Source organism: Trypanosoma brucei, chromosome 6 (assembly GCF_000210295.1).
Source record: "Trypanosoma brucei gambiense DAL972 chromosome 6, complete sequence".
NCBI classification, from domain to species: domain Eukaryota; phylum Euglenozoa; class Kinetoplastea; order Trypanosomatida; family Trypanosomatidae; genus Trypanosoma; species Trypanosoma brucei.
The window spans coordinates 895,349-908,997 of NC_026739.1; the positions used below are offsets into that span (position 1 = coordinate 895,349).

General features: G+C 43.3%; 5 protein-coding genes across 5 annotated transcripts; all 5 read right to left on the reverse strand.

The window, feature by feature from the left end:
* Positions 1-229: 229 nt before the first annotated feature.
* TbgDal_VI3570 (heat shock 70 kDa protein (fragment), putative) lies at positions 230-901 on the reverse strand (the record flags this gene model as incomplete). Its single annotated transcript, XM_011775862.1, has 1 exon — positions 230-901. The coding sequence occupies one exon, from the start codon at positions 899-901 to the stop codon at positions 230-232; it is 672 nt and encodes a 223-aa protein (XP_011774164.1).
* A 586-nt stretch (positions 902-1,487) lies between these two features.
* On the reverse strand, positions 1,488-3,461 carry TbgDal_VI3580 (heat shock 70 kDa protein, mitochondrial precursor, putative; the record flags this gene model as incomplete). Its single annotated transcript, XM_011775863.1, has 1 exon — positions 1,488-3,461. The coding sequence occupies one exon, from the start codon at positions 3,459-3,461 to the stop codon at positions 1,488-1,490; it is 1,974 nt and encodes a 657-aa protein (XP_011774165.1).
* Positions 3,462-4,035: 574 nt separating this feature from the next.
* On the reverse strand, positions 4,036-5,571 carry TbgDal_VI3590 (hypothetical protein, conserved; the record flags this gene model as incomplete). Its single annotated transcript, XM_011775864.1, has 1 exon — positions 4,036-5,571. One exon carries the CDS (start codon positions 5,569-5,571, stop codon positions 4,036-4,038), a length of 1,536 nt encoding a protein of 511 aa, XP_011774166.1.
* Positions 5,572-6,487: 916 nt separating this feature from the next.
* Positions 6,488-9,028, reverse strand: TbgDal_VI3600 (hypothetical protein, conserved; the record flags this gene model as incomplete). The annotated part of the gene is made up of 1 exon (XM_011775865.1): positions 6,488-9,028. One exon carries the CDS (start codon positions 9,026-9,028, stop codon positions 6,488-6,490), a length of 2,541 nt encoding a protein of 846 aa, XP_011774167.1.
* A 1,455-nt stretch (positions 9,029-10,483) lies between these two features.
* On the reverse strand, positions 10,484-11,833 carry TbgDal_VI3610 (hypothetical protein, conserved; the record flags this gene model as incomplete). The annotated part of the gene is made up of 1 exon (XM_011775866.1): positions 10,484-11,833. One exon carries the CDS (start codon positions 11,831-11,833, stop codon positions 10,484-10,486), a length of 1,350 nt encoding a protein of 449 aa, XP_011774168.1.
* Between the last annotated feature and the right edge of the window lie 1,816 nt (positions 11,834-13,649).

Sequence of the window (13,649 nt, forward strand, 5' to 3'; positions counted from 1 at the left end):
GGTTTACTCCCGTTCCATTGTTGTGGAAAGTTCCACTTTCCTTTTTTGCAGCCTCCCGGAAAACTTTGCAGTCCCTTCGCCCCTGCTCAAGGTCAATTCCAGATGTCTTGGGGAATTCTTCCGGAATGTGATCGAGAAGGCGGAGATCAAAGTCTTTTCCCCCAAGGTGAGTGTCGCCATTCGTGCCTTTACCTCAAAAACACTTCCGGCAATTTCAAGTACGGAGATATCAGAGTTCCACCACCAAGATCATACACGGCAATAAGCTGTCCTTCGTTTTGTCCGAGCCATATGCCAGTGCAGCAGCAGTCGGTTCATTCACAACACGGATCACATTCAGTCCAGCAATCGTACCGGCATCCTTCGTTGCCTGACGTTGTGCGTCATTGAAGTACGCGGGGCACGTCACCACAGCGTTAGACACTTTGCGTCCCAGGAAGTTTTCTGCCGTTTCCTTCATCTTCTCAAGTACGAATGCACCAACTTGTGAAGGTGAGTATTGCTTCCCATTCCCATCTTGTACCCACGCATCACCATTATTGCTCCGAATAATCTTGTAGGGCACATTCTTGATGTCGTGTTGGATGTGCTCATCATCGAAGCGACGACCAATCAGCCGTTTCACCGCGAAGAATGTCGACTGTGGGTTCGTAATCGCCTGACGTTTCGCTGCAAGGCCAACAAGTTTTTCCTGTCCTTTGAACGCAACCACAGACGGTGTCGTCCTGAAACCCTCTGTATTCTCAAGTACGCGTGGCCGGTCACCTTCCATTACTGCAACACAACTGTATGTCGTACCCAAATCAATACCAATCACGTCACCAGTTACCTTCGATGACTGCCACCGCGCAAACGGGGCAGACGCCAGGCACATGGGTGCGCATACACGACGGGCCAACATTTTATTACTTCACAAACTACTTCTTACCTTAGAAATACTTTACCTCCGAGAAAAAATTCTAAGAAGTATGCATGTTATATGATATAGAATAAAAAGGAATATCTCATATATTGAAATCAATGAATCTCTTCTATAATTGAAGACGTTACAACCGCGTTTCAGATATGAGTGTATATGTAATAATAAAATTCGTAGTGATGTAATAATAATGTTGTATGGATCGGCTCCCCTCACGGTCAAAAATCACCAGGTACAGATGAACTTTGTCGCAGCACCCAACAACAATCAACAAGGATTCGTTTATAACCCTCCAGTTATCGTTCCTCAATTGTGCAGATAAACATATAGTGAAACGATAAAACTGAAGCACCCCACACTTCACTAGAAGAAATGAGGACAATAACTTAATAATACCCCATTATCCAAATTCGTTGCACCATTTATCAAGTAGAACACAAGCCGGTCAAATTAAAAAAACAAAAAAAAGCAATAAAACATAATAGTAATGATAATAATACTCCTTGATAGTAGAAAACGTTAAAAATCAGTTAGAAAAAAATCAGTAATGCATCCACCAACATTTCACTTACTCCTTCTTTTCACCAGATGCCTGCTGCTGTTGTTGCTCACCCTGACCTTCTGTGCTGCTGCTACCAGAGCTACCGCTGTTCGCTGCTGCCGCCTGTTGGTACTCCGTGCGCCCACATTCCATCACTGCCTTTTGCAGTTTGTCAGTAGAAGCCGACAGTTCATCCTTCGTCACATTTGGATTCTCCATCACCTTGCGAAGTTCAGCCAAAAGGGTACGCACATTCTCCTTCTCAGCGTCCGTCACGTACTTCCATTCCGTCAGTTGTCGCTCAGCAGTGTTAGCCTGAGTCTCAGCATTGTTACGCACTTCCACAAGCTCCCGCTTCACACGGTCAGCTTCAGCGTGCATCTCAGAGTCGCGGATCATGTTCTCGATCTGCTCCTTCGTCAACCCACCATGAGCAGTAATGGTGATGTTCTGTGTTTTCCCAGTTGCCTTGTCCTTCGCAGTTACGTGGCAAATACCATTAGCATCAATGTCAAATGTCACCTCAATTTGTGGTACACCGCGTGGTGCAGGAGGAATTCCAACGAGGTCAAACTGACCCATCATTTGGTTGTCAGATGCCATTTCTCGTTCCCCTTGGAACACTTTGATTCCGACCTGTGTTTGGTTGTCCGCAGCAGTTGAGAAGGTTTGACTCTTCTTCGTCGGGATTGTTGTGTTCTTGGGAATCATACGTGTGAAGACACCACCAAGTGTTTCGATTCCAAGTGATAGTGGTGTAACGTCAAGCAATACAAGACCCTTCACATCACCACGGAGAACACCACCAAGTGTTGCAGCACCCAGTGCAACGGCCTCGTCAGGGTTCACACCACGGAACGGTTCGCGACCGAAGAACTGCTTCACAGCCTCCACAACCTTTGGCATACGCGTCATACCACCAACAAGCACAACCTCAGAGATTTCCTTCAGGTCAACAGCAGCGTCCTTGATGCATTGCTTGCACGGTCCAAGTGAACGTTGTACGAGCTTATCAGCAAGGGACTCAAACTTGCTGCGGCTCACCATCATCTGCACGTGCTGCGCTCCGTCCTGGTTAGCTGTGATAAACGGAAGGTTTACCTCCGTCTCCATCGTCGTCGAAAGTTCACACTTCGCCTTTTCTGCAGCCTCACGAATACGTTGCAGTGCCATCCGCTCCTTGCTCAAGTCAATTCCAGATGTCTTGCGGAATTCCTCCAGAATGTGATCAGAGAGGCAGAGATCAAAGTCTTCTCCACCAAGGTGAGTGTCGCCATTCGTTGCCTTTACCTCAAAAACACCTCCGGCAATTTCAAGTACGGAGATATCAAATGTTCCACCACCAAGATCATACACGGCAATTAAGCTGTCCTTCGTTTTGTCCAAGCCATATGCCAGTGCAGCAGCAGTCGGTTCATTCACAACACGGATCACATTCAGTCCAGCAATCGTACCGGCATCCTTCGTTGCCTGACGTTGTGCGTCATTGAAGTACGCGGGGCACGTCACCACAGCGTTAGACACTTTGCGTCCCAGGAAGTTTTCTGCCGTTTCCTTCATCTTCTCAAGTACGAATGCACCAACTTGTGAAGGTGAGTATTGCTTCCCATTCCCATCTTGTACCCACGCATCACCATTATTGCTCCGAATAATCTTGTAGGGCACATTCTTGATGTCGTGTTGGATGTGCTCATCATCGAAGCGACGACCAATCAGCCGTTTCACCGCGAAGAATGTCGACTGTGGGTTCGTAATCGCCTGACGTTTCGCTGCAAGGCCAACAAGTTTTTCCTGTCCTTTGAACGCAACCACAGACGGTGTCGTCCTGAAACCCTCTGTATTCTCAAGTACGCGTGGCCGGTCACCTTCCATTACTGCAACACAACTGTATGTCGTACCCAAATCAATACCAATCACGTCACCAGTTACCTTCGATGACTGCCACCGCGCAAACGGGGCAGACGCCAGGCACATGGGTGCGCATACACGACGAGCCAACATTTTATTACTTCACAAACTACTTCTTACCTTAGAAATACTTTACCACTTACCAACTTGTCTATTAAACCGATAAGAAGAAGCATTAAGTGGGAGAATGTTTTTTTTTTAAACAGCTTTAGAACTTTGTTCAATAGTTTTTGCTTATTGCTTTGGTTATTGCTTTTTGTTGTTTTTTTTTTTAATTAGTTGTGTAGATAAAAAAATTGTGACACATACTTGGAAAATAGTATCTTATTTGTTTTCCTTGGCAGTCACTAGTGTAACGTTGTTTTTCTTGTTAAGCTTAACAGGTTTTAACGTTATACTGTTTTACTGCACGAACAAGCATTGAAAGAATAATTCTTTTTTTTTTTAAGTGACTGAATTTTTTCTTTTTCCAACTGCCTTACCATTCATAAAGAGGTTGTGGAAACTTTTTGTTCGTCTCTTTGTGGCGGTGTGTTTCGGTACAAAATTGTTTCAAGCGCCCCACTTCTGACCTGTGAGCAACTGTTGTATTAAACGCTCCTTTACTTGTAATCGTTTCACCTGTTTTGGTGACATCACTTGCTCTTCAAACTCTTTGTTGTTATTTTCACAACGCTCGAATAAGGAAGATTTTTTTTTCGTTTACCACTTCAAAATATGGGGAAATCCCTTCATGGTAGAGCTGCAGCACGCGGCTCCAATACGACTCACCTCCTATGATAGTTGAGAGAACCGACTGTGCACGTAGCTGCCTTTCCTCCACCTGCGCAAATTGAGAGATCGCCGTATAGCAGTAATTAAAAACAGCCTGCAAGTGGGCCGCCTTTTCCAACCGATATGTGAGATTGTGTCCCTCGTTACTGGGATCCAAGACGCTTATTTGCGCATTGGGGTGCACCTTACTCGTTGGTTCTCTCAAGCCACGTGCTGTTACAGAGTGAGAAAACATGTCAAAATTTGCACAGAACCCATACGTGAGGAAAAAATCCATCAGCAACCTGCCAGTGTCAGGTGTGTCGTTGGCATCGTATGAATTAAAAATAGCTACAAGCATTGTGGCAACTGCTTCGCTATTCAGTGCTTCCGGATTCGTGCCTGTGTCATCGAGGATTTTGTTTTGTCTAAGTAAAGCATCGAGGAGGAGAAACGTCTGCCGACATGCCTCGTTCGACGCGACAGCGGAGGCGAAAAGCCTTGATGCCACTTCCACCCTGCATGCCTCAGCTCCATATCGTACGTTCATTCGCAGACCGGACCGACTGTCAGTAAGTAGTAGACACATCACATTCCGATAGTCATAGCAAAATTCCAACTGGAACCCTGCGTTATTGGTGATACTCTGCAGGTGCATCTGCGTGTACTGTTTTGCATCGGGTGTCACAACCGTGTTTTTGGCATAAAAATGAAGTGTCATGTCCTTCAGCGGGGGTAACCCAGCAGCCGTTGTTGACATCGGATGCAGCTCCGCGGTCGGCCATAGCTCCCGCAACATAGCCGTGACTGAGGTGACGACAGCCTCGTAACAGTAGAGTTCCAATGCTGTTGGACGTAAGAATGATGAAAATAGCCTCACTTCCTCAGTTACTGTATCTGGCACACTCATGCCGATACACCATGGGGGATGCGGCCGGCAGGTGCGGGCCAGTGTCTTTAATAATGGTCTGGTCGCAACCAGCACCACATTTGTTGTGTCTATGGCCTGCTCATGAGACACTGTACAGGCTGGGGTGGAACGCAAGGTGGAGCGACGCGAGCTCGTTGAGCTGGAGGGGCGGCGCATTTTGCGGAACATATTCGGCGTTCCAAGACTTCCAATATTAGCCTGAGACCCGCCAAACGACACCGGAGTAAACTGTTCCCTACGGTCACTTGGTTGAGCATAACCTGAAGGTACTGGTGACGATATTGAAGCCTGCCTCCCGTGTTGCTGGGAGCCGCTGTTGGCAACTCTCTCAGCATCGTCTACAGGACCAAACATCCGCACAAGTGCAACTCCGTGTGCTTCCAGTATCCAATGTATATTTCCAAACAGCGCGAGAGAAATGCAGATATAGAAAGCGGAGAAGAAAAGGCAAGCATTCAGAGAGATCACCAATTGTACGTGTTTATGTTGCGAAAAAGAAAAGAAGACGGAATTAACCATTGTGATGTTAAACAGAGGAAGTGAATCAATTTATTATATGCTGTTGCTTAATATTGATATTTGCAATCATAATAAAAGGGGTTTCCACTTCATTAGAGTATCGCATCACGATGTGCTTCACCTACTTCGCGTCCCCTTCATTTTGTGTACTCCCAACGTGCGCCAACCATCACCAAACCCCTTCATGAGGAAACTGCAGTGGAGGCTCACTAATGTCCAAAGTGTATCCTACAATAAACGAAACAAACAAACAAACATAATAGTAGGAGTAAACGCCTCTTCAGTATTTACTTTGTACACCAACATAATGAGACAAGGAATTGCGTGCCGGATACCTCCTCCCACAACCATTCCATTCACTCAATCACACATAAATGAACACAAATACTTTTGCATCCGATTAATACTCTACTCCACTACAACTCTTTATTGCCTCACCAACTGTGATGTTGAATCGATGGCGACGAAAGTTGATGACGGCTAAACCGTGCTAACGACAAAATCATCAGCTTCATTGAAATAACCTTCAGTGAAATGAGATATGAATGGTGAAGAAAAGAAGCACATATACATTTTCTGTAGCGGCACGCAAATATGTTAACCGGAAGGACGCTCATCTCTGCAAGACACCGAAAAAAGAAATGAAAAATAACATACAAAAACAGACAGCACATTAACTCGCTTCTTCCTTCATTGTCCCAATAACTAATTGACAGAAAGCAACTGTTAATGCAAACACCAAGGGTATGGAAAAAAAATTGTATAAATCATACATGTACATAACCAACAAGACGAACTGCTGCACGAAAACTCCGAAGAGAAAATACAGGGGAGACAACAACACAAGGACTTCATTTTTACTCTCTCTTTTTTTTTTGTCTAACTAAAAAAATAAAACATAAAACATCTGCTATCACTATAGCGTACATCCCTCCGGTTGCAGTGGCGACCGACGGATCACCGGCGCTGAACCCAAAACGCTAATGATGTCACGAAGTCGCGCGGCATGTATGTCTGCGAACGTGCTTTTGCTCATTGACTTTTCGGACAGTTCCCTCAACACTGGCCTCGGTGTAAGCGGCTCGACTTCCATGATCGCTTTGTTAACATTGTCATATGTAATTACATTCACTCCGCCTTCCTGGTCCACACGCTCCGAGTACAATGTGAGGCGTTCAATTAAGTCGCAGTAGAATAAAATGGCGGATGCACATTCCTGATCGAAGAAGGTGGACATGAACTTCCCACTCAAACTAATTAGACCTCCCACATCATGAGTTGTGTCGACACCCAAAGCCTCCTTTAAAAGGGCTACATCCTTCTCTGTTTTCAATTGTAAAACAGGTGCAATGCAGTCAGCGACAGCAGTGCGACGCAGCCGTGACCGTTTCTGCGCCGTAGCAAGTTCCTTCAATTCCGTTCGCACATTTTCAATGATAGCTATTACATCACACGCCAGTCGACTCGGGTATATGCCATCCAAAATTCCCGTCAACAATTTAAGTGAAGGTCGGCACCGCTCTCTGCTACGCGCAATGTAATCCATGTTGATGGCGAGGTGCTCCGGTTGCGTGAACTTTTCCAACCCAGGCCTTGTTTCAATAACAGAATTAAGGTAGTGCAAGTAGATTTTTGGGACGTCGATTGTGGGAAGGAGAACGTCCGGGTGCTCAACCAGTGTGCTGGAGAAGAAGTCGTGAACAATTGAGAGCACTGTCATCTGATCCAACTCAACGTAGGGCACGACGCCGGCTGCGCACAGATGTACCGGATTGTTTTTATTCTGGCACCGACCTATCATGGGGGGATGAGGTGTTTCTACTTTCATGGGAACCATTGCCCGTCTGTCCACTTCATTCGAAAGGGAGTGGATCTGTTCAACAAGGAAGTCTACCTGAAGCACCGTTTCAGTCATACCTGGAACCACAGATGTTATAGCCTCGTCACCTTCAAGCGGGAGAGCTCGGACAGATTTGACGTATTCCTTCAACGCAGGGACCTTTTCATGGACTTCATCCCACTTGGGCCGAGGAGTCATTACATCGCGCTGAATGTCTGCATTAAGAAGTTGCGCATTTTCCTCCTTTATGGCTTTAAACTTCCTTCCCATAACATCCACCTGCATTCCCCTAACAGCGGCAGCCCGACGGTTGTGACGACCAGCGGCTTGAGCTGCTTGCAGTTCAGCCATCAGTTGTTCCTTCACGATGTTGTGATCGGTAATGGAGATAAACTGGCTGTATTTTTCCTTGAACTCCTCAAGCTCACTTTGAGCTTCACCCGCCATGATTTTGAACTCACTCAGTTCGTCAACCTTGCTCACCAGGTCCTGATACTCCTTCTCTACCTTTTTCGCTCGCTTGTCACTTTCCCGCAAGGCGGCAATCAGCACAAGCACCTTCTCAAGGTGATCCTTGTTGGTTTCTTCTAACTTCTGTATCGTTGCATTGGCGCGAAGAAGATTCCTTTCCATTTTCTTGAAACCTTTCAATGAGCGGCGACCTGGTTGAGGCACCACAATAGGTGCCGTATCTCCTTCCTCTGTTACCTCGTCGTCACCGTCATCTTCGAGTTCATCACGTACCTCTTTTAGTTCTGCAGTAAGCCGAGTGATGGTTGAGTTCAATTCTTGCACCTCCATCCCTCGCTGAGCAACCACACGCTCCTGTCTCTGTCGCTCATTCATAGACTCAATTAGCATTGCGGCCTGTTCTTGAATAACACCATCGTAAGCCGACATAATATCGTTCAAGATTTGGCTATACGCGGGGAACGCATCAATGAGTACAAAAAGTGCCTCACGAAAAGGTCGAAGGCGACTTTGGGCTGTGCAAACGCCTCCTTCATCAACAGCCACACTTACTTCTTTCTGTAGGTACTGCGCCAGCGTTGTAGCAAGAGGCGGTGGATCTCGTCCAGAAGACATAAAGGAGTTCATTGTTTGTGCCATGCCGCCAGTCTCTAGAAAAGATGTAGTTGCTGCCCCCCACTTAGTGTCCGTAGACTTTGACAGCATACTTTTAAGGGATTTGAAACTTTCAACGCTCCCTTGAACGGGTTTCCGAGGGCTGCAGCGATTACTCGAACTTTCACCAGGGAGCGGCTGAACAATTTTTCTCCCCGTCCTTCCCCTGACGGGTTCTTTTATCGGGATGCCCTTGCGGCTGCCGGTGTTACCCGATGCGGCCGCTGCGTCGCTGGTACCAGTGTCTGCTCCTTCTGCCGTCTTTTGGCGATTTAAAGCACTTTTAGTGTCCTTAAGCCCACCTTGCAGCACTCCTAAGTTGTTTGGATTTGCGGGCCAGGCTGCGGTTCCTCGTTTGGATTGAAGAAGCGGGTTATATGGTAAGGTGGGCAAATGCATTCCACTGTTCAGTGCCGCTGACGGCATGCAGGGTGATGTCATGTACAACACCCCTTTAACTGGCATTGTACCAGAATAAACGGAGGATTCCATGATGTTAACAGAAACGGCTTTTCCCCCACCTTCCTGTGCAATATTTCCTATGAAGAAAGTTTCAAGTTTAGCGGGTTGAGTAGGGAAAATAGAGAGGTAGAACGAATAAAGAAAAGGATATTTCTTTCCCCCTTTTTTGCCCAAAAGCCCAGAGCAGAGTTACCCTCTGGAAGCGCCTTTCTCCTTCTATGCAACATTACATTTGCAATCATAATATGGGAACAAGAAGCAAACGGTATGAAAGCAAAGCGAGAAGGAAACGGTTAAGCATATGAATAAGAAACGAGACAAAGTAAAACAAGATTAAATAGCAACAAAAAAAATAATAATAATAATAAAACACAGTGGTTACATTATCTGCATTTTCTTTTTTTTGGGATGGTATTAAGTGCACGTAATTTTTTAAAAAATAATACGATAGCACTACAGGATCATATTCGAAAAGAAGAAAAGGAAAATAAGCTCACCACCTTCTCAACGAAAGAAAGGAGTTTTAAAAAATAATAATAATTATTATTATCATTATTATAGTAACGGCGGGAGAGTTGTTCACGCTTACAAGAGCATATGTATACAAGAGAGAGATGAAAAAAGGGAAAATATAAAATATAAAAAAATGGTAAGATAAAAATAAAGATAACGTATGGAGATGATGAACATAAGAATGACGCGGACAATCCGAGAAAAAAGAAAAAAATAAGCGATGGGTTGTCATTTTAATATTATTTCAAAAGAAGCGTTATTTGTCATTATGCAACATCATATATACACTCAATGAAGCATATGTTTCGCTTACAGAAAGAATAAATAAAGAACTCACGTCAAAACGAGTCACTAATAAAGAACGGCATAGTTAAACCCTTTCCCACTAATATTTTTTTTTATTTAAAAGAAAAAAAAATACACCCGACCGCTCTTTTTATTTTATTTTATTTTTTGCACCTATGGATCGTTTGTACCGAAGAAAAAAAAAAGAGGCAAATCCACAGATATTAGATTCTGGGCACACCCTTTTGCATGAAACCATGCTGAAACGATTGCAATTAACCATTCGAATGCGTAAGTACATTACGTGCATCTATATGATGGACCTGAAGGTGATAACAAAAGTTAACCAACATTTAACGATCTCTCTCTTTCTTTGTGTAACGAATAACCAATAAATAAAACAAACGAGGATTATTGCAAAAGTGTGCAATAAAAAGAAAGAAAGAATCAACCGTTTTCACTCAGGTAACAAAAATAACAACAGCTGTAACACTGACAAAAAAACAGTGATGTCATAAATAGTTACATATATATATATATATATATAAACTTCAATGGCTTAATGCCCGTTAAGTTCGAAAAGGAATCTGGTTTTTTGACATCTTCATACAAATACACCGCACTTCCATAAAGTTTCGTTCATGCACGACACACCACAAAAGAAGCGCAAATGGGGAACTGTTGCCATTACCGCACCTCAAATATTCCCCATATCAAACCTCCTTCATTCCTATTAATGAGTTTCAATGTTTCCTCGGCATCGTAGGCACCCTCCTCATGTTTGAGCGTAGTGGCTGAGTTTCCAGTGATCTCTCGAATCCTCAGTTTCCCTTCACGTACTTTTCCAACACGAGTGAAGACAAGCGGCTGATCCATTTGGTCCCTTTCCTCTTCCAGAATAATACGGTACATCACACCCAGTTTTGCCTTTAGATGTTTTTCAGGTGTCGTTGCATCGTTTCCTACGTGCCGTAGTTCCTTCTTCGCCTCCTGCAATGCACTGCAGTTTATAAAGTCACCATAGTTAGAGAAATCCACAGGTTCTAAAGTTTCCTCTTGCATCTGATATTCAAAGGCGCGATAGCACCGCTCAATGATGTCGTTGGGATTTAGATCCTGTGCACCAACAAGATACACTTCATGTTGGAATGGAGACAGAATGCTTTCGATGATTGGGCTCACCTTACTATACGAGTCACGCGGAACCGCCCCCAGCTGATCACCAATCCACTGAAAGGATACTACACGTGTCATCCGGTGACCTTTAACACACAATGTAATGCGAAATAGGCCGAATAACCATAAGGTATGCGGTAGGTTGCGCACAAGTTCATACACACCACCATTTCCCGCATTCCTTAAGCACAACTCAACAGGGTTGGCTGCGAATGTCACCCAATTCAGTGAACCAAGTCGGTTTCGCACTGCGTTAAGTACCCTCTCCACAGTCTCCGATACTACGCAAGTGGAAAAAGGTACGGAGTGCTCCATCATTAATGAATCCGTACTCGTCATTCCATCATCACCATCACCATACTCCATATCAACGCTTCCTCTACTACCTCGACTAACTGACGAAAGTTCCACAGAACCGTGATGTGGTGGGAAACTAAAATAAAAGCTTCCTTCCTGTTCCTGAATCCGTTGCTGGTACTCCTTTATGATCTGTGCTATGGAAAAGTTCCCCAAATCAGAGACGAATACTGTCCGCATGCGCTCGACAAGATGATGAAGTGAAAGAGAAGATTTCTCCGTCACTGTTATACCCGCTGATCCCTTTAATTTATCGCGAAAGCTACTCATATATGTGAGGCACCGCCCACGCTTCACATTCCCACACTCGGGTCCGATGAACATCACTGAGATAAACTTGTTGCGCTTGAATGTCCCCTTTCCAACGGGAAAACGTGCATAAAGAAGTTGTACTTTCCTTTCATCCAATAATTCAAACCCCTTTTCGATATCTTCACCACTTCTAGCCACACATACGACATTCGTCTCTATTCTACCACCGTTGCTATTGTTTTCCAGTGGCATATCGGGCCCAATACCACACAAGGCAATGAATTTGCTCCTTACCGCGAAAAGAACAGGCAGATAATAACGATAATAATAACAATATATTAACAATGGTTTTACTAATACGAACTTAGACTATGTGATACGACGGGAAAGAGGGGGGATTTTCTATTGCCTTGATCTTAAATCAAATCACTATCGTCAATAGTATCGGATAATGAAGAAGTTTTTAAATATATATATATATATATCCTAATTTGCGTAAATGCCTTCCACTACTCCTTTTTTGAAGTTACTTTGTCATTACAAACTAATTTTATGAAGACGTTGTGGAAAAAAAATATAAAGAGGAAAAAAAAGAAGAAAAAACAAAAGAAAATAAGTAAATAATAAATAAATCGATAAATAAATAAAGATATGGAAAGAAACTAGAGCTCGCCCCCCCCCCCCACACACACACACACGAAGGACAGCACCAGAGCGAAAAAAAAAAAACACTCAACACATTCGGAATGAACAGGAGTAACTTGAATGAGGCGAAAGGACGTGGGAAGGTTATTTCATCTTATTGATTCCTCTTTATTTTTGTTTTGTTCTTGCTAACGAAAAAAAAAAAGAGTTCCTTCCCTCACTCTCTCTCTCTATTTATCCCTTTTTCTTCTTCGCCTCACCCCTCACATTATTCTCATCTGTTGTTTCTCCTTTTCCTTTCATTTGATTTCTTTGAAATTGTTTGGTCGTCTCTACATCGTTCCCTTCCCTTCATTGTTTAGACGCCTGATTCTTTTTTTTTTTCTTCTTTCATTCTTTCCTTCTTTATTTTTTGTTCAATTTTTTTTGTTTTTTTGTCCGCTCATCCCAATTTTTCCCCTCATCTTTCTCCTCTTGTGCATTTTATTGTTCTGTTTCATTTCTGTTTCACACTCCCTTCTCACCTTATTTCTCTGTTCATTCTGCTTATTATTATTATTATTTTATTTTCCCCTTCTTTATTTGTTTCAACCCTCCACCTTTTCTTTTCCAGTTCCTCCTCACATCGTCATCGTTTCGATCTTATGTTTCGGAAGGAACTCATTTGCCGGTAATAAATGATAGTGACTATAAATGAGAATAACAATAATAATAATAATAATAGTAGGGGTGACCACGATGGTTGCAGAATAGGAGGAAGGAGATAAGAGGGAAGGAAATTGTCGTGAAGAATAAAGAAAATAAAAGGAAAAGAAAGTCACACGGAGTAGTCAAAAAAAAAAAATCAATAGGTCTCCCGTGAGTTTATTTTTGCATATAAGTAAAGGGGAAAAGGGGGAGGAAGTAACTGCCGTGTTGAAGTTATACCACACACGCTTTGATCACAACTTTTCCGGATAATTCCCTTTCTTTTTCTCTTTTCTTTTTGCTTTCTCTCTCCCTATATATATATATATCCTTTTTTTTCTCTTTTTTGGTACTTCACGACTACTACCTTTCCATTTCCATTCACTCTTCTACCGTTAAATCAATTCTGTTTTTCCCCACTTTCAACCTCACATATGGTAATCATAGAAATAATTCGAAAAGGAAATAAATGGGGACAAAAGGCACACCCCCCCAAAAAAAAAAATCTTTCCGCCCATATGCAAAAGAACTCACGGACAAAAAGTATAATGAAGTAATAAATGTACTGCCATATACATATATATATATATATATATATATATATATATATTCTTTTGTTCCATTCTAATAGAACATGCTGCAGTCAGAGAAAGGGCCAGGCACTTCAAACGGAAAGAAATGGTTGGGTTAGAATGAAACAAAAAAGAAGAAAAAAAGAAAGACCCGGAACAAAATG